Consider the following 25,412-nt stretch of genomic DNA (forward strand, 5'->3'; position numbering starts at 1 on the left):
CTCCATCATTTGGTCCATCGCTGATACGATGGAGGATGGCCGTATGATGGAGGACGCGCTCCTCCATAGATGGAAGAGGAGTGGCCGCTGCTCCTGTTGACTCCATGTAATGGTGAGGGCTTCTGTCAGGTCTTCTAGAAGTAGTGGGTTTGGAGTCAGGCGCAGAGAGCAGATGGTTCGGACAATCGTATTTATTCCGGTACAAAAATGGTCACACCCAAAACACTAAGCGCATAAAACGGTCACGCCCAAAACACTAGGCGCATGAAACGGACTGGAGAAAATACAATACAAACGCACATCCACAAACCAACAGAGGAACAAGCCCACACAAAAGCATGTGGGCATAATCGGCTTAAATATCCCTAACCCAAACCCAAGCAAGAAACAGGTGTAACCAATAAGACAAAACTAACAGAAAAGGGAAAAGGGGATTGGTGTCAGCTAGTAGACCGGTGACGACGACCGCCGAACGCTGCCCGAACAGGAAGAGGAGCCGTGACAGGATGCTTTGGGTCATGTTGTAGACTTGTAATTACAAGAGTCATAATTGAAATCACTGATTTTTAGATGCTCGGCATTGTTGAACATCAACTACTAGCTACACTCCCTGTCACAAACTGGTGATGTTTGGAGGTAAACCAAGGCCAAAAACACAAACGGGTGATTTATGGAGGTAAACCAAGGCCAAAAACACAAACGGGTGATTTATGGAGGTAAACCAAGGCCAAAAACACAAACTGGTGATTTATGGAGGTAAACCAAGGCCAAAAACACAAACGGGTGATTTATGGAGGTAAACCAAGGCCAAAAACACAAACTGGTGATTTATGGAGGTAAACCAAGGCCAAAAACACAAACTGGTGATTTATGGAGGTAAACCAAGGCCAAAAACACAAATGGTTGATTTATGGAGGTAAACCAAGGCCAAAAACACAAACTGGTGATTTATGGAGGTAAACCAAGGCCAAAAATACAAACTGGGTGTTAACTTCCCTCAGTGATACTAAAGCCCTTTCTGAATCCTCAGCCTTTGCCTTTGACCTACGATTGTAATACCGAAAGTGAAATGGGATAGCGTCTGATGTGGCTTGATAAAAGGCAATCGCATATTGCTCCATTTTCACACTCTCCTGTTTTCTTGTTCTCTACAGGGCAGTCACCAACACACGAGCCAAATGAAGCGTAAGTAATTCTAGTGTGTGTGTGTGTGTGTGTGTGTGTGTGTGTGTGTGTGTGTGTGTGTGTGTGTGTGTCAAAAGTTTGGACACACCTACTCAGTCAAGGTTTTTTCTTAATTTGTACTATTTTCTACATTGTAAAACATTAATGAAGACATTAAAACTATGAAATAACACATGGAATCATGTCGTAATCAAAAAAGTGTGAAACAAATCAATATACTGTATATTTTAGATTATTTCAAGTAGCCACCCTTTGCCTTGATGACAGCATTGCACAATCTTGGCATTCTCTCAACCAGCTTCACCTGGAATGTTTTTCCAATAGTCTTGAAGGAGTTTCCACATATGCTGAGCACTTGTTGGCTGCTTTCCCTTCACTCTGCTGTTCAACTCATCCCAAACCATCTCAATTGGGTTGAGGTCAATCTTGGCATTCTCTCAACCAGCTTCACCTGGAATGTTTCCTGGGTTGAGGCTGTGGGATTGTGGAGGCCGGGTCATCTGAAACAGCACTCCATGAAAAACAAATGATAGTCCCACTAAGTGCAAAACCGATGGGATGGCGTATCGCTGCATAATGCTGTCATAGCCATGCTGGTTAAGTGTGCCATGAATTAATATTAAATCACAGACAGTGTCACAAGCAAAGCACCAACACACCTCCTCCTCCATGCTTCATAGTGGGAACCACACATGCGGAGATCATCCATTCACATACTCTGCGTCTCACAAAGACGCGGCGGTTGTAACCAAAAATCAGACCAAAAGACAGATTCCCACCGGTCTAATGTCCATTGCTTGTGTTTCTTGGCCCAAGCAAGTCCCTTCTTCTTTTTGGGTGGTTTCTTTGCAGCAATTCGACCATGAAGGCCTTATTCACACAGTCTCCTCTGAACAGTTGATGTTGAGATGTGTCTGTTATTTGAACTCTGTGAAACATTTATTTGGGCTGCAATCGGAGGTACAGTTGAGTTCATTAGAGTTATCTTCTACAGTAGAGGTAACTCTGGGTCTTCCTTTCCTGTGGCGGTCCTCATGAGAGCCAGTTTCATCATAGCACTTGATGGTTTTTGGAACTGCACTTGAAGAAGCTTTAAAAGTTCTTGAAATGTTCCGGATTGACTGACCTTCATGTCTTAAAGTAATGATGGACTGACCTTCATGTCTTAAAGTAATGATGGACTGACCTTCATGTCTTAAAGTAATGATGGACTGACCTTCATGTCTTAAAGTAATGATGGACTGACCTTCATGTCTTAAAGTAATGATTGACTGACCTTCATGTCTTAAAGTAATGATGGACTGTTGTTTCTCTTTGCTTATTTGAACTGTTCTTGCCATATATGGACTTGGTCTTTTACCAAATAGGGCCATCTTCTGTATACCCCGCTACCTTGTCACAACACAACTGATTGGTTCAAATGCATTAAGAAGGAAAGAAATTCCACAAAATAACTTTTAACAAGGCACACGTGTTAATTAAAATGCATTCCAGGTAACCCTAACCCAAGAGTGCAAAGCTGTCAACGGTTGCTATTTTGAAGAATCTCAAATATAACATATTTTTGGGGTTGTTTAACACTTTTTTTGTTACTACATGATTTCATATGTGTAATTTCATAGTTTTGATGTCTTCACTATTATTCTACAATGTAGAAATTAGTAACAAATCAAGTAAAACCCTTGAATGAGGAGGCCAAACGTTTGACTGGCGCTGTGTGTACATGTGACCTCACTTGCACCCAAAAACACACTCAAATGCAGGCATGCACATGTTCACTATCTATCTCGTGATTTTCACATCATGTCATTGAACAGAAGATGCATCGAAGCAGAATATTAACTCATTTGAGAACAGAGGCTCCTGCAGCTTCTCCTTCCCTTTTGAATCTCTCCTGACGTGAATGTGTTAGAGACAGAGCAGGGATTCCTTCACTGAGTCAGACACTAGCGGTTTTCATCGAGGTTGGTCCAAAACTGGAAAGAATGCTGATTCATAGTCTCCATATTCTTGACTCTGACTAACTATGCCACTTTGTTTACTTTGTCTACATACTCATCCCATATGTATATACTGTACTCTATATCTCTATATACTGTACTCTATATCATCTACTGCATCCTTATGTAATACATGTATCACTAGCCACTTTAACTATGCCACTTTGTCTACATACTCATCTCATATGTATATACTGTACTCGATACCATCTACTGTATGCTGCTCTGTACCATCACTCATTCATATATCCTTATGTACATATTCCTTATCCCCTTACACTGTGTATAAGACAGTAGTTTTGGAATTGTTAGTTAGATTACTTGTTGGTTATCACTGCATTGTCGGAACTAGAAGCACAAGCATTTCGCTACACTCGCATTAACATCTGCTAACCATGTGTATGTGACAAATACATTTGAAAAATAAAATTTGATTTGATTTGATTAGCTCCGGTCTTAGTGTTGAATCGGTCTTGCTTTAGGTGGTCTCGAAAACAACACTGGCTGATTCCTAGTCTATATATTGTGACCAGTTGTTTTTGGAATCTCAGTCAGAACAAATTATATCATCAGTAGGTTAACAATGTAATTAGCAGTTTTGTCAAATGCAGGATGCTAACCAGTCGTCGTGTCTATTGCTAGCCTAGCTTCATTGCTAGCCTAGCTTTAAGTGACTTTGGGTAATTGAAAAGCACTAGGCTTACAATTGAAGTCTGAAGTTTACATGCACTTAGATTGGAGTCATTAAAACTCGTTTTTCAACCACTCCACACATTTATTGTTAACAAACTATAGTTTTGGCATGTCGGTTAGGACATCTACTTTGTGCATGACACAAGTAATTTTTCCAACAATTGTTTACAGACAGATTATTTCACTTATAATTCACTGTATCACAATTCCAGTGGGTCAGAAATGTACATACACTAAGTTGACTGTGCCTTTTAAACAGCTTGGAAAATTCCAGAAAATGATGTCATGGCTTTAGAAGCTTCTGATAGGCTAATTGACATAATTTGAGTCAATTGGAGGTGCACCTGTGGATGTATTTCAAGGCCTACTTTCAAACTCTGTGCCTCTTTGCTTGACATCATGGGAAAATCGAAAGAAATCAGCCAAGACCTCAGAAAAGGAATTCATCCTTGGGAGCAATTCTCAAACACCTGAAGGTACCACGTTCATCTGTACAAACAATAGTACGCAAGTATAAACACCATGGGACCACGCAGCCGTCATACCGCTCAGGAAGGAGATGCGTTCTGTCTCCTAGAGATGAATGTACTTTGGTGCGAAAAGTGCAAATCAATCCCAGAACAACAGCAAAGGACCTTGTTGAGATGCTGGAGGAAACCGGTACAAAAGTATCTATATCCACAGTAAAACGAGTCCTATATCAACATAACTTGGAAGAAGCCACTGCTCCAAAACCGCCATAAAAAAAGATAGACTACGGTTTGCAACTGCACATGCGGACAAAGATCATACTTTTTGGAGAAATATCCTCTGGTCTGATGAATCAAAAATAAAACTGTTTGCCAATAATGTACATCGTTATGTTTGGAGAAAAAGGGGGAGACTTGCAAGCCAAAGAACACCATCCCAACCATGAAGCACGGGGGTGGCAGCATCATGTTGTGGGGATGCTTTGCTGCAGGAGGGACTGGTGCACTTCACAAAATAGATGGCATCATGAGGTAGGAAAATTATGTGGGTATATTGAAGCAACATCTCAAGACATCAGTCAGGAAGTTAAAGCTTGGTCTCAAATGGGTCTTCCAAATGGACAATGTCCCCAAGCATACTTCCAAAGTTGTGGCAAAATGGCTTAAGGACAACAAAGTCAAGGTATTGGAGTGGCCATCACAAAGCCCTCAATCACATAGAAAATTTGTGGGCGGAAATTAAAAAGCGTGTACGAGCAAGGAGGCCTACAAACCAGTTACACCAGCTCTGTCAGGAGGAATGGGCCAAAATTCACCCAACTTATTGTGGGAAGCTTGTGGAAGGCTACCCAAAACGTTTGACCCAAGTTAAAACTATTTGGCTAAGGTATATGTAAACTTCTGACTTAAACTGTATATAAAACCCACGTGTTATTATGGCTATTATAAAGGGCAGACTTGTTCTGGAATCCAGTCAGTGTTTTTTGGACACGCGCTAGGCGTTAGCGTAGCTTAGCACAGTACCAATATGTCAGACTTGGTATAGCACTCTATATTCTGCTCTGTTCACACCACCCAACCCTATCCACTCAGACACACACTCTACGCAGACCATGTCTAACTCAACAGAGCGCTTGGCCAATATAAATCACACTCCCTCTCACTCTGTTTCTTCAACACCAGACCAGCTCAATGACCATGGCAGTGTGTGCCCCCCCCTCCCCCCATGACTGCTAGTTGCCCCCAAAACACACACACACCAACACACCCAGTTACACAAAAAAAGCATGTGTTGCTTTTGGCTGCTGTGGCGTCCTAATAAAGCCTAACAAAGCGGGTGATGATTGGAAGTTGAGGCCGATAAGCAAGGGGGGGTTGGGTGTCTGAAAGGAGTGGCGGACCTCCGTAGGTGCAACAGTGTGGGACCCCTACTAGGGAGTCCTTTACGTAAGCTGGGAAACAAAAGACTCATTCTAATGTTGGACAGGCCCTGTTTAATGTCCCAGGGAGCCCTAAGAAAGCTGGCAGTCACCCTCGGTTTGGGGTCGTAATTGTTCCTAGCCAAGGTCAAATAAATAGCGCTACGTCTGAGGGGCCATTCTGAAAGCCACGCACACTGAATGGAGCATGTTAACCAAAGTAGGCTACTGAAGAGAACGGGATGGATTGAGATGGGGGATACACTCAAAAGAATATGATACAAGGCTAGGTAGTGACTTGTTGTGGATTGGTTGTTTCAGAAGTACGAGCTGTTGATGTGGTCCATTTTATATACACACACACACACACACACACACACCTCTACTGTACCCTCAAGTGAGCTACCACCCTTCCATTCAGTGTGTGGTTACCTTAATAGGACTTCCTACTGTGACCCTCCTCACCTAAACTTGAATTCTGACTAAGCAATGATTCATCTTTTTAACAACACCTTAGCAATAACCAACCAAGACAATTCCCTTTGAAGTAGAACTTGGAGGAAGAGGCAAGAGTAGTGAATCATTCTTCTGTGGTTTTGTCTGTCCCAAATGTGGCACCCTATATCCTAGTGCACTACTTTCGACCAGAGCCCATACTGGTCAAAAGTAGTGCACTATATATAGGGAATTAGGATGTCATTTGGGATACAGTCAATAAGCTATGTGCTAAGAATGTTTTGATCAACTGCAAATTCAGACAGTCATTATTATCACAGAAGTCACACAGTAAAAGTAGTATGATTGAAGTTGCACCTAGGTGCTGATCTTGGGTGAGTTTTGTATTTTTTCCACTAATGGTTAAGATTGGGGGAGGGGAAGCGTATCCTAGATCTGTATCTAGGAGAAACCCCCCAGAGAGAGCATTGTCCCTTTCTGGAGGCTCATGGGAGAAGAAGAGGCTCTCAGGCTAGTACTGATAGTGGGGGCTGTTTCCGTGACGATGGTTCCCTAGCCCAATCAAACAGAGAACTGGTGGTAGATTAGTGCTCTGTCGTAAATACCAGACTGGAGCAATGCTTTTGTATCTCTGAGTACCCCTTTCTCCTCACTCTCCTCTCAATTTCAATTCAATTTAATGGGCTTTATTGGCATGGGGAACATACACTACCGTTCAAAAGTTTGTGGTCACTTAGAAATGTCCTTGTTTTTGAAAGAAAAGCACATTTTTTTGTCCATTTAAAATAACATAAAATTTTATCAGAAATACAGTGTAGACATTGTTAATGTTGTAAATTACTATTGTAGCTGGAAATGACAGATTTTTTATGGAATATCTACATAGGCGTACAGAGGCCCATTTTATCAGCAACCATCACTCCTGTGTTCCAATGGCACGTTGTGTTAACTAGTCCAAGTTTTATCATTTTAAAAGGCTAATTGATCATTAGAAAACCCTTTTGCAATTATGTTAGCACAACTGAAAACTGTTGTTATGTTTAAAGAAGCAATAAAATTGTCCTTTAGACTAGTTGAGTATCTGGAGCTTCAGCATCTGTGTGTTCGATTACAGGCTCAAAATAGCCATCAGTCTATTCTTGTTCTGAGAAATGAAGGCTATTCTATGCAAGAAATTGCCAAGAAACTGAAGATCTCGTACAACGCTGTGTACTACTCCCTTCACAGAACAGAGTGAACCGGCGCTAACCAGAATAGAAAGAGGAGTGGGAGGACTTTGTACATAGTCAAAGATTTATTTTAATTCTGATTCAGTCACAGTGGTCAGGTATTCTGCCACTGTGTACTCTCTCACCCCCCAGTCAACTCTGTAATGCTGATTGTTACCGCACCCACACATACTGATTTATAGAGCGAGGGAGAGATGCCCTGTGTTCAGAGATGTTAAACGAGAAAGAAGAGAACCACTCTCACCCTTTTGTCACAATGGGAGACAGAGTGTTGTGTGGGTTAGAATAAACCCCAGTTGAGCAGTGAGGAAGGCCCAGAGTTTTCCACTCATAGTTTTATATGTAATTACCAAGACCGAGTCTCACATGTGGCACAGAAGATGTTCCTGTCTGTTTTGTCACTGGCGAGATTTTGTTTTTCCAACTCGGTGAACAGCAGTTATTAACGGCCTGGCCGCGCTTCTATGTAAACCAAATCTCTCCCATTTATTTAATTCATTATCGCCACCTTGTGGTAAAGTTGATTTGTTACTTGCACTGTCCTTTACTGACACAAAGGCCACTGCATGAACCCTTTTTAATTTAATCCAGAGGCCAAACAAGTGACATTTCTGTAGCTTTCCCCTCTATTAGAAAAACAAACCACACTGCCTGTGCGTAAATACCGAATTGCCTCAAGTAACGCCATTAAACCCAATTTTCTCCCTGGAGGAAATCTGCTTACAAAACTCATTTACATGGCTTGGTGAATCCAGCCAAAGTAAATGAAACGGTCGTAAACTGTCACATATCACCTCAGAAGGTAATAATCACCTTTCCGCTGAGGTAAATATGATGTTTCTCTGCCACCAAAGGCAAAGTTTTCTCTTCGTAGCCTGCAAGGACGCAATGGAGCTCTACCTTGCTGAGGGCCTCAGATCTTTATAGAGCTTCCTAGCAATTAGCATGCTTGTTTGTGGAGAGTTGTAATAGGTCACTTGCTACTTGGCATCGCCCAATCAATGCTGAGAACCCGGGAGTTGTGAGGAACTGAGGAAACGTCTCATCAGGCTTCAAAAGAGGTGCCAGCCTCCCTCTGTGAGTGTAATTCATGTGTGGCTTGTCTTACTTGGCTCAGCGGGCTTCGTGTGGAGATATGGGGCGGTTGTTTGTCAGGTGTGCACACTCTAAAGCTTGTGTTGTTTTTAAGTAAAATTAAGATAAGTTAAGCTATAGCTAAGTCTTTGCTCTTTATGACAAAGAGTTGAACTGTGTATGGGGCACTCTCAATAGCCAGACAACAAACCAACAATTATTTTTAGCAGCAACCGTGTGCTTCATATTATGTTTAGTTATTGTTACTCCCAGTCCAACTCCACATACTATCTCTGTTGACAGGTTGTTTGAGAATCTCACCTTTTCTAAAAAAACCTATAGAGTGAATGGAACTCTGGAGGCTTTTCTCCCCCTCATCCGGTGTGTTCACAACTAACTGCATTGTTTTTGAGCCGTCTGAAGAGTGTCAGACTAATTTGGCTACAGAGCTGAACAGCCTGGCCAATAGGAGCCTGTCTCTGATCCAATACACAGATTGACAATTACTACTGATTCTTTTAGAACATCTGGCTGCCAACGGAAAACGTGACCTTTTAACCGAGTGATAAAGAATTGAGTTGATTAATTACAATAGATGTGAATTAGAATAGGATGTATAAATTAATTGTTCACTTACAGTGGAAATTATGTATTTTTTACCTTGAAACAGAAACCAAATGTGTCACCTAACCAAAAGTACTTTCTGAAGAACTTGTCTGTTTCTAAAAACGTTCTTAGCCAGGTTTGCGATTTCTGGTGAAGGGGTCTGTTTTGTGTTAGTTAGGTTGCCATTTGCAAAATGGTTGTGTTGTGTGTGCGTGTGTGCAGTTTGTGTTTCTACACGTGTGTGTGTGTGTGTGTGTGTGTACAGAGCTTAATGCTGATCAGGTAGAATGTTTCCCTTATACAGGTTCTCTGTGTTCTGTGGCCCTCTGGCCTGACCTGGTTGCTTCCCCCTCTCTCCACTCTCTTGGACTCACACAAACCCTCCTCTGTCTCTCCCTCGCCCCTTCGCCCCTGTCCACACACCTTCAGGCTGGCTCCCCCCTGTGAAATGCCCAAACAAACGGCATTTCTGAACGTTGGGTTTCAGCAAAGGGAATTTCATATTTGGAACTTACATGTTATGTGCTTGTTATGTTACCTACTTCTCTCAGTGTGGAGTGGAGAAGGTTTGGAATGGTGTTTTGTGATGCGGAGATTATGCTGTTTTTCCTGTGATAATCAGTACAAAGAGTTTATTTGGAGCTTGAATGTTATGATACCAATACCCCACTCTTCCTCTTCCTCTGTGTGTTTGGAGAGTTCTGGAGGCTTGGAGAAAAAATGATACAGCTTTTGGTATGGTCTCGTTTTCTTTGCAGGATAAACTACAAAGCCAAGTAATCAAGCCAGTCTTTGCAGATAATCAACATCGGGGGGTTGGAAAAGTTTCCCTTTGTAGCAAAACAGCCCAACGGATCGTGCCGATTTTAAATTAGGTTCTTGAGTCTCTCCCCCTTTTCTGAAATCACATCGAAAACCATCCGGCAACTCGTCTTTGCTGCTATGGAGTTATTTTACTGTCCACAACCTTCTTGAATAAATATAGAGACGGTTCCAGACTCTCTATATATTTTGTGCAGTCACAAGGATAATAGGTAGTTGAGGTCGAGAAGGAAGGCACAGCTTTACAGAAGTAGATGCTCTCATAGATCAAAAGCTGTTGGAAATTGCTCGCACCACATGAAGGCTTTTTAAAAATGTTCTATAAATACAATTCCTGTGTTTTTCAGTCCAGCTGATGTGAATGAGGGCTAAGTGAAGTTAATGACTCTTTTTTTTGGTGCATAAATATCCAATTCAGTTTCCACACACCACACAATTGTACACTACACACATGTAGTTGTAATATTTTTTTTGTGTGGAATGTGTGCTAATAATGCTTGAGCTGCATTTGTAAAAAAAAAACAGAGGTAAATCAATGCCATAAGTCTATAAACAATGTCAATGCCAGAGTAGCCTTAGAGAGTTCTTTCTGTCGGGTTTTGACGCCTTTGTCTATGAGTCTGTAGCTATAAACTATAGTGACCTCCCTCTCGTTCTGAAACTCATCTGACCCTCGGTGCCCACAAGCATTTTAAGACACTCTAGCTCCTGTAGCTGCGTTTCGACTGTGTCCAGTTGGAAACGTTTTCCTTCCTCCCTTTTATTCGCGCAAGTATTTATTTTTCACCTTCACCACGCATTCGTCGGCCAAAAGGAAGTAAGAAAGTAGGAAGTCGAACCTACAGTAATTCTTGTTAAACTTCAGTCTTCAAACGTGCGTTTTGGCCAAAAATCCCCCGCAGTTGATCCAAACTGGAGTTAAATTGTAACCATATGGGATATTGATGCTGAAAGGACTGCGGGGCTTAAAGCATTGACAGCTCTCCTGGCAACGTGCCTCTCTGGAGGACGTTGAAGCAAACGAGAAGTGAACAGTGCAGACATTCCTTTTCTAGAGGTGCCACCCTCTGCACCGTATCCATCCACACGTCCCATTTGTTTGAATAGACAGAAAGCACAAATCGCACACAAAAAAAAGCAAAAAAAAAAAAAAAAAACGCCCTGAAAAAATAGGATCCATTTATCCAAGCTGTTGTAAACTTAACCCATGAATTGGAGAAAATATGTCATAACACTGTTGCTCCTGACCTTTGAACTTTTACAGCAGCATTGTGCTCTCAAGCAGTCTGGTTCTATTAACTCCTTTTCTTTTTGTTTACAATACGGCTGAACAAAGTCTGGACGAAGTCCCCAGGGGCCATGGCTGTTTTCAAAGTAGCCTTTGTTGGCCCGCCACATGCAATTATGCCTCCAGTTTACCTGCCACATCTACTCCTGCATTTCCCCTCTTCCATTGAGGGACAACTACAAAGGCTCTCCTTTTTATTTATGAATCAAGGAAGTTTCCTTTCTCTGAGGTGTAACGGCAATTGACTGCTTTTTGCTCTTATGTTTTGACGTTTTGAAATTTGGCTCTCAACCTCTCAAATCCACGACAACTTCACGTGTATCCCACGCTTTTTTGTGAGCAATTGAAGCCAACCACGGATGACGACACTACAATATTATTGGTCATAGGGGAAAGAATCAGTCAGAGGTGTCAATGATAACTGCCGTGAAGAGGATTATAGATCATCTGAGGAAGACTAAACACACTGAGGTACACAATGCACACAAGGCATGAGCACTCTCTGATTTGTGTTCCCTGAGATAACCTAGATTGATTTACGATGTCTGGTCGTCTGCTACTGATTACAGGGCAAGCCCAAACACAGCCTTCGGCCCCAGATCTCCTTAGACTAGATCTCACCAGTCTCTCTAATCTATATCTAGGTGTCAGTAGCATGCTAGCTGTTCCTGTAGACTTCCAGTCATTGCGCTAATGCTAGTTAGCAATTGCTCCAGAAGCTACATTCAACTTCCTTCAAACTGCTAGCAGAGACATCTGACTCTGGGTGAGTAAAAGAAAGGTTTAAGTGCCAAAATCCCTTTAAATCGGAGTTGGATGAAGTTGCCCCCTTGACACTGATCTGAGATCAGTTTCTGTCCTGTATGGATTGTGGTTATGATTAAACTGGTCCTAGATCTGTTCCTAGGGATAGACATGCCTTTTATGAATCTGGTATTCAAGAGCCGTGTATGCCTTGAGCTAGCTCTCCAGACCGCTTGTGTTGGTATGGGTTAAGAGATCAGTATCAGGTTATCTGGATTGCTCGCTTGGGTTTGGAAAAGAGGATGTCCTCACTTCTTATTTCACTACCGCACCAAGATCCTTTAGGGAAAGCAAATGCATTGCACTCAAAGGGGAAGGTAAGCCTACTGTGTATCAAGAACACTGTGTAACCTACAAGAGTCTTACATAAGGGGAATTTTAAACCGAAGATTCCCAACCCACAGTACTGTTGTTGAAATCATTAAACCTCCCCACTGGCCCACGTCTTTTCCTTTGCTTGGATCCCACTTTTCTTTAATCTGGGAGAAGGGCAGATCACGGGACACTCTAGAATGCTGAAGTCTCTCTTGGCGAGTCGACATACGTCATTGTGGCTTTGCTTCCCAGTGCTGCGGCTTTCTTTTTCCCTTCCCTCCTCCTGCTGCTTCCATATGGGCTGGTTTTCCCTGGTACAGATCTAGGATAAGTTTCCCCTCCCCAATCCTAACCTTAACCATTAGTGGGAAAGATGCAAAGCTGACCTAAGATCAGTGTCTAAGGGCAACGTCTTCTATACATATGGGGCTGCCTTGTCAGCTGAGAGGTCCGTGAGCGGCAGCCGAGTTTTAGGATTGGGAGTTTTGGAATATTCTATGTTCTTCCCGTCTCTCTCCCCACTCTCTGTTGTGAGGAAGTATGATTCAAGCACATCCAAAGCAGTGTTTTCTACAAGTACATAGAGTAGCCAGCCAGATAGAAAAAGTAGCCAGCCAGGCGCCCCCGGGCTGAAGGAACTCTCTTTTGGTGGCCTCTGGTTATGTTCTAATGCCTTTATTGCAATTCTATTGCCTTTATTGAAATTAACAGCAAAATTATTGAATACTTATTTGTGTTTACCTCCCAGATTGGATTTTGTTGTTGTTGTGGTATTGTGTAGGAAAAGGCATGACTTTAAAATGTAAATTATTGAAAATGTACGAGTTCAGTGTGTTAGTTGTTTTGGAAATGATCTAGGTCTAAGCCTATATGATCAGGACTATTTTCTAAGTAAGGGAACATTGAACTTTATTTCTATTTTTTTCATTTAACCTGTATTCTCTTGATTAAAGTCGTATTTACATTTTAACACTGATGTTAGTTCTTCTGTATTTGATTAAAACATAAATATTAAGTAAATAGCCCACTAGCCCACACATTATCTGGAAAAATACATTTATTTTCACTTGTTTATTTTTATTCAGGTTTTTGATCTCAAAATCACACCTTTTTAAATAGAAAAACAACATAATTGGATGTAAATCCATAACTATGCTTAAACCACATCAGGAGACCACTTTTGAGGTCTGGGGAAAGTTTGATTTTAGATTTTTGGGTAATTACCCTGTAATTCCAGTGTCCACCTAGCAAGAGGTTGTTGTTTAGTGGTGTGTTTTTTTTAGCGCACGTGATGTTAGTTTACAAAACGAATACCCACTGGATTGATGAAAGTAATCATGATATCATTCGGGAAGAATAGGCTACTTTGTAGTTAATATTTAATTGAGAAGGTTTTTTTGGGGAAGCCTTTCCGTCTCTACCAGAAGACTGTAATCGTTAACATTAGCGCTAACTGCTACACAAAGAAGTAGACACGCGTACCACACACAGACAGGGCCATTCTCGTTCCCTCTTCAGAAAGTTGCAGGAAATACAAATATCTGATGCCTATCCTGGCCAAGATTACACAAGTACATACAGACAACATGAAAAAAAACTACAAGTAATATAGTACAAAAAACATAGAAATCACAGGAGTATAACGAAATCCTAAAACAGCAAATTAAAAACATTGACGGGTCAAGGGATCAGCCTCAAAATCATTCATCAATGATTTAAAAACAAGTTATTCCATTTTAAAACTTTTTTTTTTAAGGCATTCCAAGTCGATGGAGCAGAGTACATAATAGCCCTTTTACCAAATTCTGTTGGGACATTTGGAACAGTTAGCAGGATAAAGTCCTGCGAACAAAGAGAGTACCCAACACATTTCTGAAGAATCAAAATGCCCCAAAAGATGGTAGTAAACCCAAAATGGCATTATAAATAAAAGTATACCAGTGACTGAGCCTACGCATGACTAAGGAAGGCCAGCCAACCCTGGAATATAAAGTGCAGTGGTGCGTAAGGGTTTTGCAGTTTAAAATAAATCTCAGTGCTCCATGGTAAAGGGTGTCAATTCATCTCAAACACTGAGCGGAAGCATTCATATATAAAATATCCCCATAGTTTAGTAAAGGTATAAATGTAGCTGATACTAGCCCCCTTCTGGCTTCAATAGAAAAACAGGCCTTATTCCTAAAATAAAATCCCAACTTCAGTTTACATTTTTTTTGTAAGTTGTGGAACATGCAATTTAAAAGAGAGGCCTTCATCAATTAAAATTCCAAGATGTCTATATGAGGTTACAGCATCAATATCATTGCCGACAGTTAGTAATAGGGGAAAGGTTCAGAGATCTATTTCTTGCTTTAGAAAAAAAACATTAGTTTAGTTTTGTCAGTATTGAGGATAAGCTTCAATTGACACAAGGTATGTTGAACAGTATAAAAAGCAGTTTGCAATATCTGGAAAGCTTTTGTGAGAGACGAGGCACAACAATAAATAACAGTATCATCAGCATAAAAGTGAAGTTGCGCATTTTGCAAACTTTTGTCTAAATTATTTATATAAATATTGAATAAGACAGACAATTTAACAGACATGAGCCCATCAAATTGTTCTATCAGACAGATAGTTAGCAAAACAAGCAATTGCATGCGACCTACGCTCGACAATCTCTGCCTCAGTATAGCATGATCAACTGTATCAAAGGCCTTAGAGAGATCAATAAAAAGTGAGACAGTGCTGTTTTTTGTCAAGCCTTCAGTGATATCATGGCTGCTGTAATTGTGCTATGCTTCTTCCCGAAGCCCGATTGGTACATTGATCAAATAGAGTTAGTATTTAAAAACTATTTTAGCTTTTCACTAACAAGGGTTTCAAGTATTTTTGCTAAGGGTGACAGCTTTGAGATTGACCTGTATTTTTTTTTAAAGAGTTTAGATCTCCCTCTTTTAAAAGTGGTAGGACAAATGCTGATTTCCAGATCCTTGGAATTTCATTATATTCCAGGGTTAGATTGAACAGATGTGTAAGTGGTTCAGCTATGAAATCAGCTGCCAGTTTTAAAAAGCAGGGATCAAGACGATTGGGACCTGCAGGCTTTCTCTGATCTAAGGACTTCAGGGTTTTATGTACCTCCTGCACTGAGAAAGGCAAAAAGCTAAAAGTTTGACCAGCTCTCACTGGTTCCTCCACACATGGTTGTACAGAGACAGAGGAATCAAACAGCCTACCAGATTATACAAAGTGCTCATTTGCCTACCTTCAGTCTGTATAATGAGTTTACACACTCAGTTCAATGTGTTTCCATATACCGGTTACTGAAAAGAGACATTTGCACAGAAAGTCACACACAACTTCTCAGGGATACAGAAAAATGATGCAACCCTTCCTACCCATTCTAGATAATGTGTAAACCTAAGGTAAGTCTCACGTTTCAGGAACATACAGGTTTTGTCACTGAACCCACTGCTTGTTTGTGTTGGGGATTAAAGTCTGTATTCGGCCCTGGCAGTTACCTAACTGACCTGGAACCAGATTTAAGCCCAATGCAAACACAAAATGCTAATGTTCTCAGAGAAAAGTTTTAAAACTAGGCAAGATTACATTAGACATTTCCCTTTTGGTTTAGCTCACAGGCTACCTGTACATCAGCGTACACAGCCATGAGGAATCGGCCCCAAAGCGGCCCTCTTCCGGGTGGCAGGAACTGATTGAATCGGCCCGGTGTCGGACTCGGCCTGGAATCAAAATGAATGACTGCCCAGAATCGGCCCAAGTACATCGGGCCGTTTCCTTCTACATCGGGCCGTTTCCGTCTACACCATCCGTTTCCGTCTACATCGGGCCGTTTCCGTCTACACCGGGCCGTTTCCGTCTACACCGGGCCGTTTCCGTCTACACCGGGCCGTTTCCGTCTACACCGGGCCGTTTCCGTCTACACCGGGCCGTTTTCTACCGGGCGTTACCGTCACCGGGCCGTTTCCGTCTACACCGGGCCGTTTCCGTCTACATCGGGCCGTTTCCGTCTACACCGGGCGTTTCCGTTTCCGTTCGTTTCCGTCTACACCGGGCCGTTTCCGTCTACACCGGGCCGTTTCCGTCTACACCGGGCCGTTTCCGGGCTTTCCGTCTACATCGGGCCGTTTCCGTCTACACGGGCCGTTTCCGTCCCACGTCGGGCCGTTTCCGTCTACGTCGGGCCGTTTCCGCCTCACGCGGGCCGTTCCGTCTACGTCGGGCCGTTTCCGTCTACGTCGGGCCGTTTCCGTCTACACCGGGCCGTTTCCGTCTACACCGGGCCGTTTCCGTCTACATCGGGCCGTTTCCGTCTGCCAGAATTCAGCCGACTTTGCCGGCATCTTACTAGAACCCCTCCAGAAGCGGCCCAATGCACATTTAAATAAATGAATACAAATGGTCAAATTTTTGTAATTTTAAATATTACTATTATACCCATCCACAAAAAAAATGTTTTGTGTCAGAGGAAACACCATACAGTTGTGGCCAAAAGTTTTGAGAATGACACAAATATTAATTTCCACAAAGTTTTCTGCTTCAGTGTCTTTAGATATTTTTGTCAGATGTTACTATGGAATACTGAAGTATAATTACAAGCATTTCATAAGTGTCAAAAGCTGTTATTGACAATTACATGAAGTTGATGCAAAGAGTCAATATTTGCTGTGTTGACCCATCTTTTTCAAGACCTCTGCAATCTTCCCTGGCATGCTGTCAATTAACTTCTGGGCCAAATCCTGACTGATGGCAGCCCATTCTTGCATAATCAATGCTTGGAGTTTGTCAGAATGTGTGGGTTTTTGTTTGTCTACCCGCCTCTTGAAGATTGAACACAAGTTCTCAATGGGATTAACGTCTGGGGAGTTTCCTGGCCATGGACCCAAAATATTGATGTTTTGTTCCCCGAGCCACTTAGTTATCACTTTTGCCTTATTGCAAGGTGCTCCATCATGCTGGAAAAGGCATTGTTCATCACCAAACTGTTCCTGGATGGTTGGGAGAAGTTGCGCTCTGAGGACGTGTTGGGACCATTCTTTATTCATGGCTGTGTTCTTAGACAAAATTGTGAGTGAGCCCACTCCCTTGGCTGAGAAGCAACCCCACACATGAATGGTCTCAGGATGCTTTACTGTTGGCATGACACAGGACTGATGGTTGCACTCACCTTGTCTTCTCTGGACAAGCTTTTTTCCGGATGCCCCAAACAATCGGAAAGGGGACTTTACCCCAGTCCTCAGCAGTCTAATCCCTGTACCTTTTGCACAATATCAGTCTGTCCCTGACGTTTTTCCTGGAGAGAAGTGCCTTGTTTCCTGCCCTTCTTGACACCAGGCCATCCTCCAAAAGTCTTCGCCTCACTGTGAGTGCAGATGCACTCACACCTGCCTGCTGCCATTCCTGAGCAAGCTCTGTACTGGTGGTGCACCGATCCCGCAGCTGAATCAACTTTAGGAGACGGTCCTGGCTCTTGCTGGACTTTCTTGGGCGCCCTGAAGCCTTCTTCACTCGGGGAGGATCCATCCACACAGTTTTCAATGCTTATCATTTGTCTTGCACAAAGTATCAAAATACTAAAATACTACACAGGACTCTTAAAGAATGTAATTTAAATGTTAATTGTATTTTTTTCACAGAAACAATGAGAAAATATGGAAAAAATAATAAAGAAATGTTAATTATACAAAGCAGCCCGTGCAATCATCTGCCAGAGAGTAGTCTCAATCGGCCCGAGCCCCAAGTAATACATTTGGGCCAGATAACTCACACCGGAATCGGCCCGAGCTCAATCCCCGCATCCTAGCCTTAAGTAATACTGCCGAAAGCGGCCAAGTCTCGGGCCACATGACGTCGGCCGAGTCTGATTCTCAGCCAAATCCCCCGTCTCTCAGCCGAAATCGCCCCAGATCCACTGTGCTAGCTGGGAGGAGATGTTGTTATGTTAGCTCACAGGCTACCTGTACATCAGCGTAAACAGGAGTGGCTGTTATGTTAGCTCACAGGCTACCTGTACATCAGCGTAAACAGGAGTGGCTGTTATGTTAGCTCACAGGCTACCTGTACATCAGCGTAAACAGGAGTGGCTGTTATGTTAGCTCACAGGCTACCTGTACATCAGCGTAAACAGGAGAGGCTGTTATGTTAGCTCACAGGCTACCTGTACATCAGCGTAAACAGGAGAGGCTGTTATGTTAGCTCAAAGGCTACCTGTACATCAGCGTAAACAGGAGAGGCTGTTATGTTAGCTCACAGGCTACCTGTACATCAGCGTACACAGGAGAGGCTGTCACGTAATACGGTAGCATGTTAGTGTTAGCATGTAGCCTAGCTGAGATATCTGGCTGAACAGGCTCTCTGTATCCTGTGTGTGTGTCTCTCTCTCGCTCCGCCTATACAATGGTAGGGGAAACATTGAGTGAACCTGTGGTTCGTTGTCTGTCTGTGTTCCTACAGGACGCATGAGAAGGGCTTCTGCCAGCCTTACCTGGGCATCGCTTGTGCCCGCTTCATCGGCAACCGCAGCATCTACGTGGAATCTCTGCAGATGCAGGGAGAGAGTGAGAACCGCATCACAGGTGAGATCACACCCCCTCGACCACCGTTATGCTCTGGGGGGAAAGTTCCCACTAGGAACAGATCTAGGATCAGCTTCCCCTCCCCAAATGCTAACCTTCACTATTGGCGGGGGAAACTTCAAAACTGAACCAAGATCAGGGCCATCTAGGGGCAAATTCAGTACACTGTATTTTGTCTCCATTACTGCCAGAGAGATACAATGTTGTGTTATTTTGATTTAAATCATAGTGCATTAATCAAGAATACCCTGACAACATCCATAATGTTGCATTCCAAGGCTAGTCCATTATTAGACAATAATGCATGCATTTATTAGCCATAATGTAAATGTTCCATATTTAGTTCAACACCTAGAATTGGAAAACCGGACACTGGAATAAAAATGATCCCATGTCATTGAGATTTGACTTTGTCTGCTTGGTCGCTTTAGTAGTGATGTGCCTTGAATTTATCTCTCAATCATTTATTGTTCGCCAATTTGCTGCCCACTTATATTCTAATGTTCTGACCCACCGTACAGCGCTTCTTTATTTTCACTGTGACTCATATGTCCTGGGTATGGTTCCAAAATTCCTGGAACTTTCAATAAATTCCCTGGTTTTTCCTCAATTCCAGAGGGAATAAGAAGGAAATCCGGATTCCTCCGACCAAGATTTCTGTTTAAACCAGGGAATTTGTTGAAAGTTCCTGCAGTTTTGCAACCCTAGACCCGGGAATGCCCATGAGAAGTTATGTCCCTGGACTTCCTGTGGGGAGGCACGTCCCTGGGCTTCCTGTGGGGAGGCACGTCCCTGGGCTGCCCGTGAGGAGGCACGTCCCTGGGCTGCCCGTGAGAAGTTGTGTCCCTGGGCTGCCCGTGGGGAGGCACATCCCTGGGCTGCCCATGAGAAGTTATGTCCCTGGGCTGCCCGTGGGGAGGCACGTCCCTGGGCTGCCCATGAGAAGTTATGTTCCTGGGCTGCCCGTGGGGAGGCACGTCCCTGGGCTGCCCATGAGAAGTTACGTCCCTGGGCTGCCCGTGGGGAGGCACGTCCCTGGGCTGCCCATGAGAAGTTATGTTCCTGGGCTTCCCGTGGGGAGGCACGTCCCTGGGCTGCCCATGAGAAGTTATGTTCCTGGGCTGCCCGTGGGGAGGCACGTCCCTGGGCTGCCCATGAGAAGTTATGTCCCTGGGCTGCCCATGAGAAGTTATGTTCCTGGGCTTCCCGTGGGGAGGCATGTCCCTGGGCTGCCCATGAGAAGTTATGTTCCTGGGCTTCCCGTGGGGAGGCACGTCCCTGGGCTGCCCGTGGGGAGGCACATCCCTGGGCTGCCCATGAGAAGTTATGTTCCTAGGCTGCCCGTGGGGAGGCACGTCCCTGGGCTGCCCGTGAGAAGTTACATCCCTGGGCTGCCCGTGGGGAGGCACGTCCCTGGGCTGCCCGTGGGGAGGCACGTCCCTGGGCTGCCCATGAGAAGTTATGTTCCTGGGCTGCCCATGAGAAGTTATGTCCCTGGGCTTCCCGTGGGGAGGCACGTCCCTGGGATTCCCGTGGGGAGGCACGTCCCTGGGCTTCCCGTGGGGAGGCACGTCCCTGGGCTTCCCGTGGGGAGGCACGTCCCTGGGCTGCCCGTGGGGAGGCACGTCCCTGGGCTGCCCGTGGGGAGGCACGTCCCTGGGCTGCCCGTGGGGAGGCACGTCCCTGGGCTGCCCGTGGGGAGGCACGTCCCTGGGCTGCCCGTGGGGAGGCACGTCCCTGGGCTGCCCGTGGGGAGGCATGCCAAAATACAGTCACAAGCTCTACTGGAGTAAAACACTGTCTGTTTCTCTCGCTCTCTTGCTTATTCACACCCGCACACAAAAATGCAAGCACATAATCACTTCGCACAGGCATGATGTGTGTTTTGAACGTTTCCATGTTTTCCACGTGATGTAGATGAAGGTTCGTTTTGTAGGATGCATAAGGAAAGGATTGTTTTTTACTTGAGTTGTGTATAGATCTGGAGGCTATTAAAGTATGTATGGCAACCAAATCTGACTGGTGAAAATTGCCCTGGCAGATCGTGGTACATATCAGATCTGTAAAATTGGGGGTTCTGGGGGGGGTGGTGTTTAAACCTTCGGAATGCACGGGTCTTTACACAAAACAGATGCCAAGTACAGTTACCTAACTCGAGTTTAAGATACCATAAGGACATAGAAAATATGACTAAGAAGTATAATCTTATCGTTAAGCCCCTCAAATGAAATGCATTTGAAGCAATAACTCTGTCAGAGAAGATATTGCCCCATGATTCCTCTGTCACAAACTCGGCCTGCATCACAAATGGCACCCTATTCCCTCTATAGTGCACAGCTTTTGACCATAGGGCTCTGGTCAAAATTAGTGCCCTACATGAGGAATAGGGGGTGCTGTTTTGGGACGTACCCTGTTCTGTTTGGCATGGGTTCTCTCAGGAAATGAGGGTATTTTCTTTCATTACTTTCACTCCTCTATGTAATAATATCTTATAGTGAGGACATGGTGTCCCTACCTCAAGTAGAAGACCAACCCCCAAAAACAGAAAAGGCTCATGGGAAGAGTTTCCCGTTCACTTTGCTTACTTTGCATTGATGGCATACCAAAGTTGATGTAAAGACAATAGTGCTTCAGAATGGTCCACAGGAAGAGTAGCTGCTACATGTCCTGCAGCTAATGGAGATCCTAATGAAAGGCTAAATACTAGAATCAGAATATACTCTTTGAATGGCATCTCTAAATTTGGCCAAACTCATCACCATCATATATTCTTGCGAATTCAAGAGGTAGTTTGACCAGGGCCCATATTCAATCAAATGTCTCAGAGTAGCAGTGCTGATCTAGTCAATTCTGCCTTTTAGGTCATAATGAATAAGATTTACATAGACAGTGGGCACCTAATCCTGAATCAGCACGCTTACCCTGAGACACATAATGGATAGGAGCCCGGAACAATCAGGGTCCATTAAGAGTTCTGAACCTCTTGATGAGGTCACTAGGTGTTAAACTCAAGTCTCTATAATATAATGACTCACTACTCCTGCTCTCCCCCCACAGCTGCGTTCACCATGATCGGCACTTCCACGCAGCTCTCGGACCAGTGCTCCAAGTTCGCCATCCCCTCCTTCTGCCACTACGTGTTCCCGCTGTGCGACGAGGGGGCTCGGGGCCCGCGGCGCCGCCAGCTGTGCCGAGATGAGTGCGAGGCACTAGAGAACGAGTTGTGCTACACCGAGTACACCATCGCCCGCTCCAACCCTCTCATCCTTATGCAGCTGGAACTGCCCAGCTGCCACCTGCTGCCCCACCCGAGCTCGCCCGACGCTGCCAACTGCATGAGGATCGGGGTGCCCCTGGACAAGCTGGGCACATGTAAGTGGACAATAGACATAGACACATAGACATGAACACATAAGACAAGGACATGTAGGTGGACACCTGAACACAAACATGCAGACAGAGGTGGACAGGCGGATAGACAGACACATGTTGACATTTCATTACATCATCAGGTCAAGGAACTATTAGTGGTTAGAGCGTTGGACTAGTAACTGGAAGGTTGCAAGTTCAAACCCCCGAGCTGACAAGGTACAAATCTGTCGTTCTGCCCCTGAACATGCAGTTAACCCACTGTTCCTAGGCCTTCATTGAAAATAAGAATTTGTTCTTAATTAACTGACTTGCCTGGTTAAATAAAGGTAAAAAATAAAATAAAAAATAAAAAAATGGTTGTTTGTATTGTGTATCTAGGGGGCCCTCTTGTGGCATTTCTGGAAATTGTTACTTTGACACATTTAGGTAAGGGGAACAACATTTGAAGAAACTTAACACAACTTCAAACTTGCTTCTTCTTCCTTATTTGATTTCCTGGCAGTTATAATTCAAAAATATTGTAAAAACATAGATGAAGTCATCCAAAACTAACTTTTAATCTTCGTGAAAGATTCGCCAACAGATCACAGCTGCTACAATGGCAGCGGAGCCAACTACAAGGGCACGGTGAGCGTCTCCAAGTCGGGCTACCCCTGCCAGTCGTGGAGTGCCCAGTACCCCCACAGCCACCACCTGTCCCCCATGGAGTATCCTGAGCTGCGAGGGGGCCACAACTTCTGCCGTAACCCCGGGGGCCAGATGGAGGGTCCCTGGTGCTTCACCCTTGACCAGCAGGTCAGAGTGGACCTGTGCGATGTCCGTCCCTGCAGTGAGTACTGAACCCCCAGAGTTATTTTATGGCTGGCCGTTGATTTCCATGGAAAATACTCCTGGGCTACAGCACCCAAATACTTATTTACTAAACTTAATAAGAGCTGAGCATGTCTTTTTAGCATTTTGTCACCGATTTGGCACCCCTCCCCCTCCACACACTTCACATAAAAGGTGTGAGATCTAAGAGTCCAAGTCTGGTGGAAAATGTTAGGATGAGTAGTAAAAAAGTAATGTGTTTGTTTGTGATGCCAGTGGTACCATATGTGCATAATGATAGTGTTACCTTTTACTACATGCCATGCCATTCCTCTTACATGAGTACACTTGGACGTTTCTACATTGCATTATATGTACACAGATAATAGGCTGATTTTTCCGGACCCAGATAAAACCTCCATTGAAAGTGCTTTTCAGTCCAAGAATCTGAATCTGGAAAATCTGCATTTAATCAATAAAAACACTAAAGTAGTTAACTCAGCAAGGCCCAGTTCAAGGTAGAGTCAGCAATACACAAAGTAAAACCGCAATATCGGGTCAATTTCCAAACAAATAAATTCCTCTGTTTTGGTCCCATAGCTACCACATTGCAGCGTGTGTGTCTGTGTAGATACACTGTGTGAGAGCAAAGTCTTTCAACGTGTTCACCACCTAAATGTGTGAGGTGCTGCTTGCGGCGACATTATACTGCTGAGTGTCAGTTTGACTAAAGACATACCCTGTTTGACCTTTGACCTCCAGCACCGCCAGAGAACCTGAAGAAGGAGATCCTGTACATCTTGATCCCCAGCATCGCCATCCCACTGGTCATCGCCTGCCTTTTCTTCTTGGTCTGCATGTGCCGCAACAAGCAGAAGGAGCCCACTGACACTCCCCCTCGCCGTCAGCTCACTGCCTCGCCCAGCCAGGACATGGAGCTGCCACTGCTCAACCAGCACAAGCACCAGGTGGACTAGCTACAGTCATAAGGGCTAACTACTGTAATGTATGCTAACTACTGTCATATGGGCTAGCTACTGTCATATGGTGTTGGCTAGCTCAAATCAATCAATCAAATTTTATTTATATAGCCCTTCGTACATCAGCTGATATCTCAAAGTGCTGTACAGAAACCCAGCCTAAAACCCCAAACAGCAAGCAATGCAGGTGTAGAAGCACGGTGGCTAGGAAAAACTCCCTAGAAAGGCCAAAACCTAGGAAGAAACCTAGAGAGGAACCAGGCTATGTGGCTACCAGGCTACTGTCATATGGTCTAGCTACTGTCAAGGGGTTGGCTAGCTACTGTCATATGGTGTTGGCTAGCTACTGTCATATGGTGTTGGCTAGCTACTGTCATATGGTGTTTGCTAGCTACTGTCATATGGGCTAGCTACTGTCAAGGGGTTGGCTAGCTACTCTCATATGGTGTTGGCTAGCTACTGTCATATGGTGTTGGCTAGCTACTGTCATATGGTGTTGGCTAGCTACTGTCATATGGTGTTGGCTAGCTACTGTCATATGGGGTTGGCTAGCTACTGTCAAGGGGTTGGCTAGCTACTGTCATATGGGGTTGGCTAGCTACTGTCATATGGGGTTGGCTAGCTACTGTCAAGGGGTTGGCTAGCTACTGTCAAGGGGTTGGCTAGCTACTGTCAAGGGGTTGGCTAGCTACTGTCATATGGTGTTGACTAGCTACTGTCATATGGTGGTTGCTAGCTACTGTCATATGGTGGTTGCTAGCTACTGTCATATGGTGGTTGCTAGCTACTGTCATATGGGGTTTGCTAGCTACTGTCATATGGGGCTAGCTACCATCATATGGGATTAACTACTGTCATATGGGGTTGGCTAGCTACTGTCATATGGGGTTGGCTAGCTACCGTCATATGGGGTTGGCTAGCTACCGTCATATGGTGTTGGCTAGCTACTGTCATATGGGGTTGGCTAGCTACTGTCATATAGTGTTGGCTAGCTACTGTCATATGGGGTTGTCTAGCTACTGTCATATAATGTTGGCTAGCTACTGTCATATGGGGTTGGCTAGCTACTGTCATATAGTGTTGGCTAGCTACTGTCATATGGGGTTGGTTGGCTACTGTCATATGGGGCTAGCTCCTGTCATATGGGGGTAACTACAGTCATATGGGGTTAACTACAGTCATATGGGGTTGGTTGTCATATGGGGCTAGCTACCGTCATATGGGGTTAACTAGTGTCATATGGGGGTAACTACAGTCATATGGGGGTAACTAGTGTCATATGGGGGTAACTACAGTCATATGGGGGTAACTA

The 25,412-nt window shown here is 44.1% G+C and overlaps 1 protein-coding gene across 3 annotated transcripts in view; it reads left to right on the forward strand.

Annotated features, from left to right (window-relative positions):
* The window catches only part of ror2 (receptor tyrosine kinase-like orphan receptor 2), a 167,097-nt gene that overhangs the window by 137,588 nt on the left and 4,097 nt on the right, over positions 1 to 25,412 (forward strand). For 2 of the 3 annotated variants that reach the window (XM_052525102.1, XM_052525103.1), the window contains exons 4-8: positions 1,155 to 1,185; positions 18,817 to 18,938; positions 21,996 to 22,310; positions 22,882 to 23,139; positions 23,883 to 24,088. In XM_052525102.1, coding sequence (XP_052381062.1) covers positions 1,155 to 1,185; positions 18,817 to 18,938; positions 21,996 to 22,310; positions 22,882 to 23,139; positions 23,883 to 24,088 — 932 coding nt within the window. The remainder of the gene's footprint in view (positions 1 to 1,154; positions 1,186 to 18,816; positions 18,939 to 21,995; positions 22,311 to 22,881; positions 23,140 to 23,882; positions 24,089 to 25,412) is intronic. The other variant, XM_052525104.1, reaches the window with a different exon arrangement.

This window comes from Oncorhynchus keta, chromosome 9, assembly GCF_023373465.1.
Source record: "Oncorhynchus keta strain PuntledgeMale-10-30-2019 chromosome 9, Oket_V2, whole genome shotgun sequence".
Taxonomy (NCBI): Eukaryota; Metazoa; Chordata; class Actinopteri; order Salmoniformes; family Salmonidae; genus Oncorhynchus; species Oncorhynchus keta.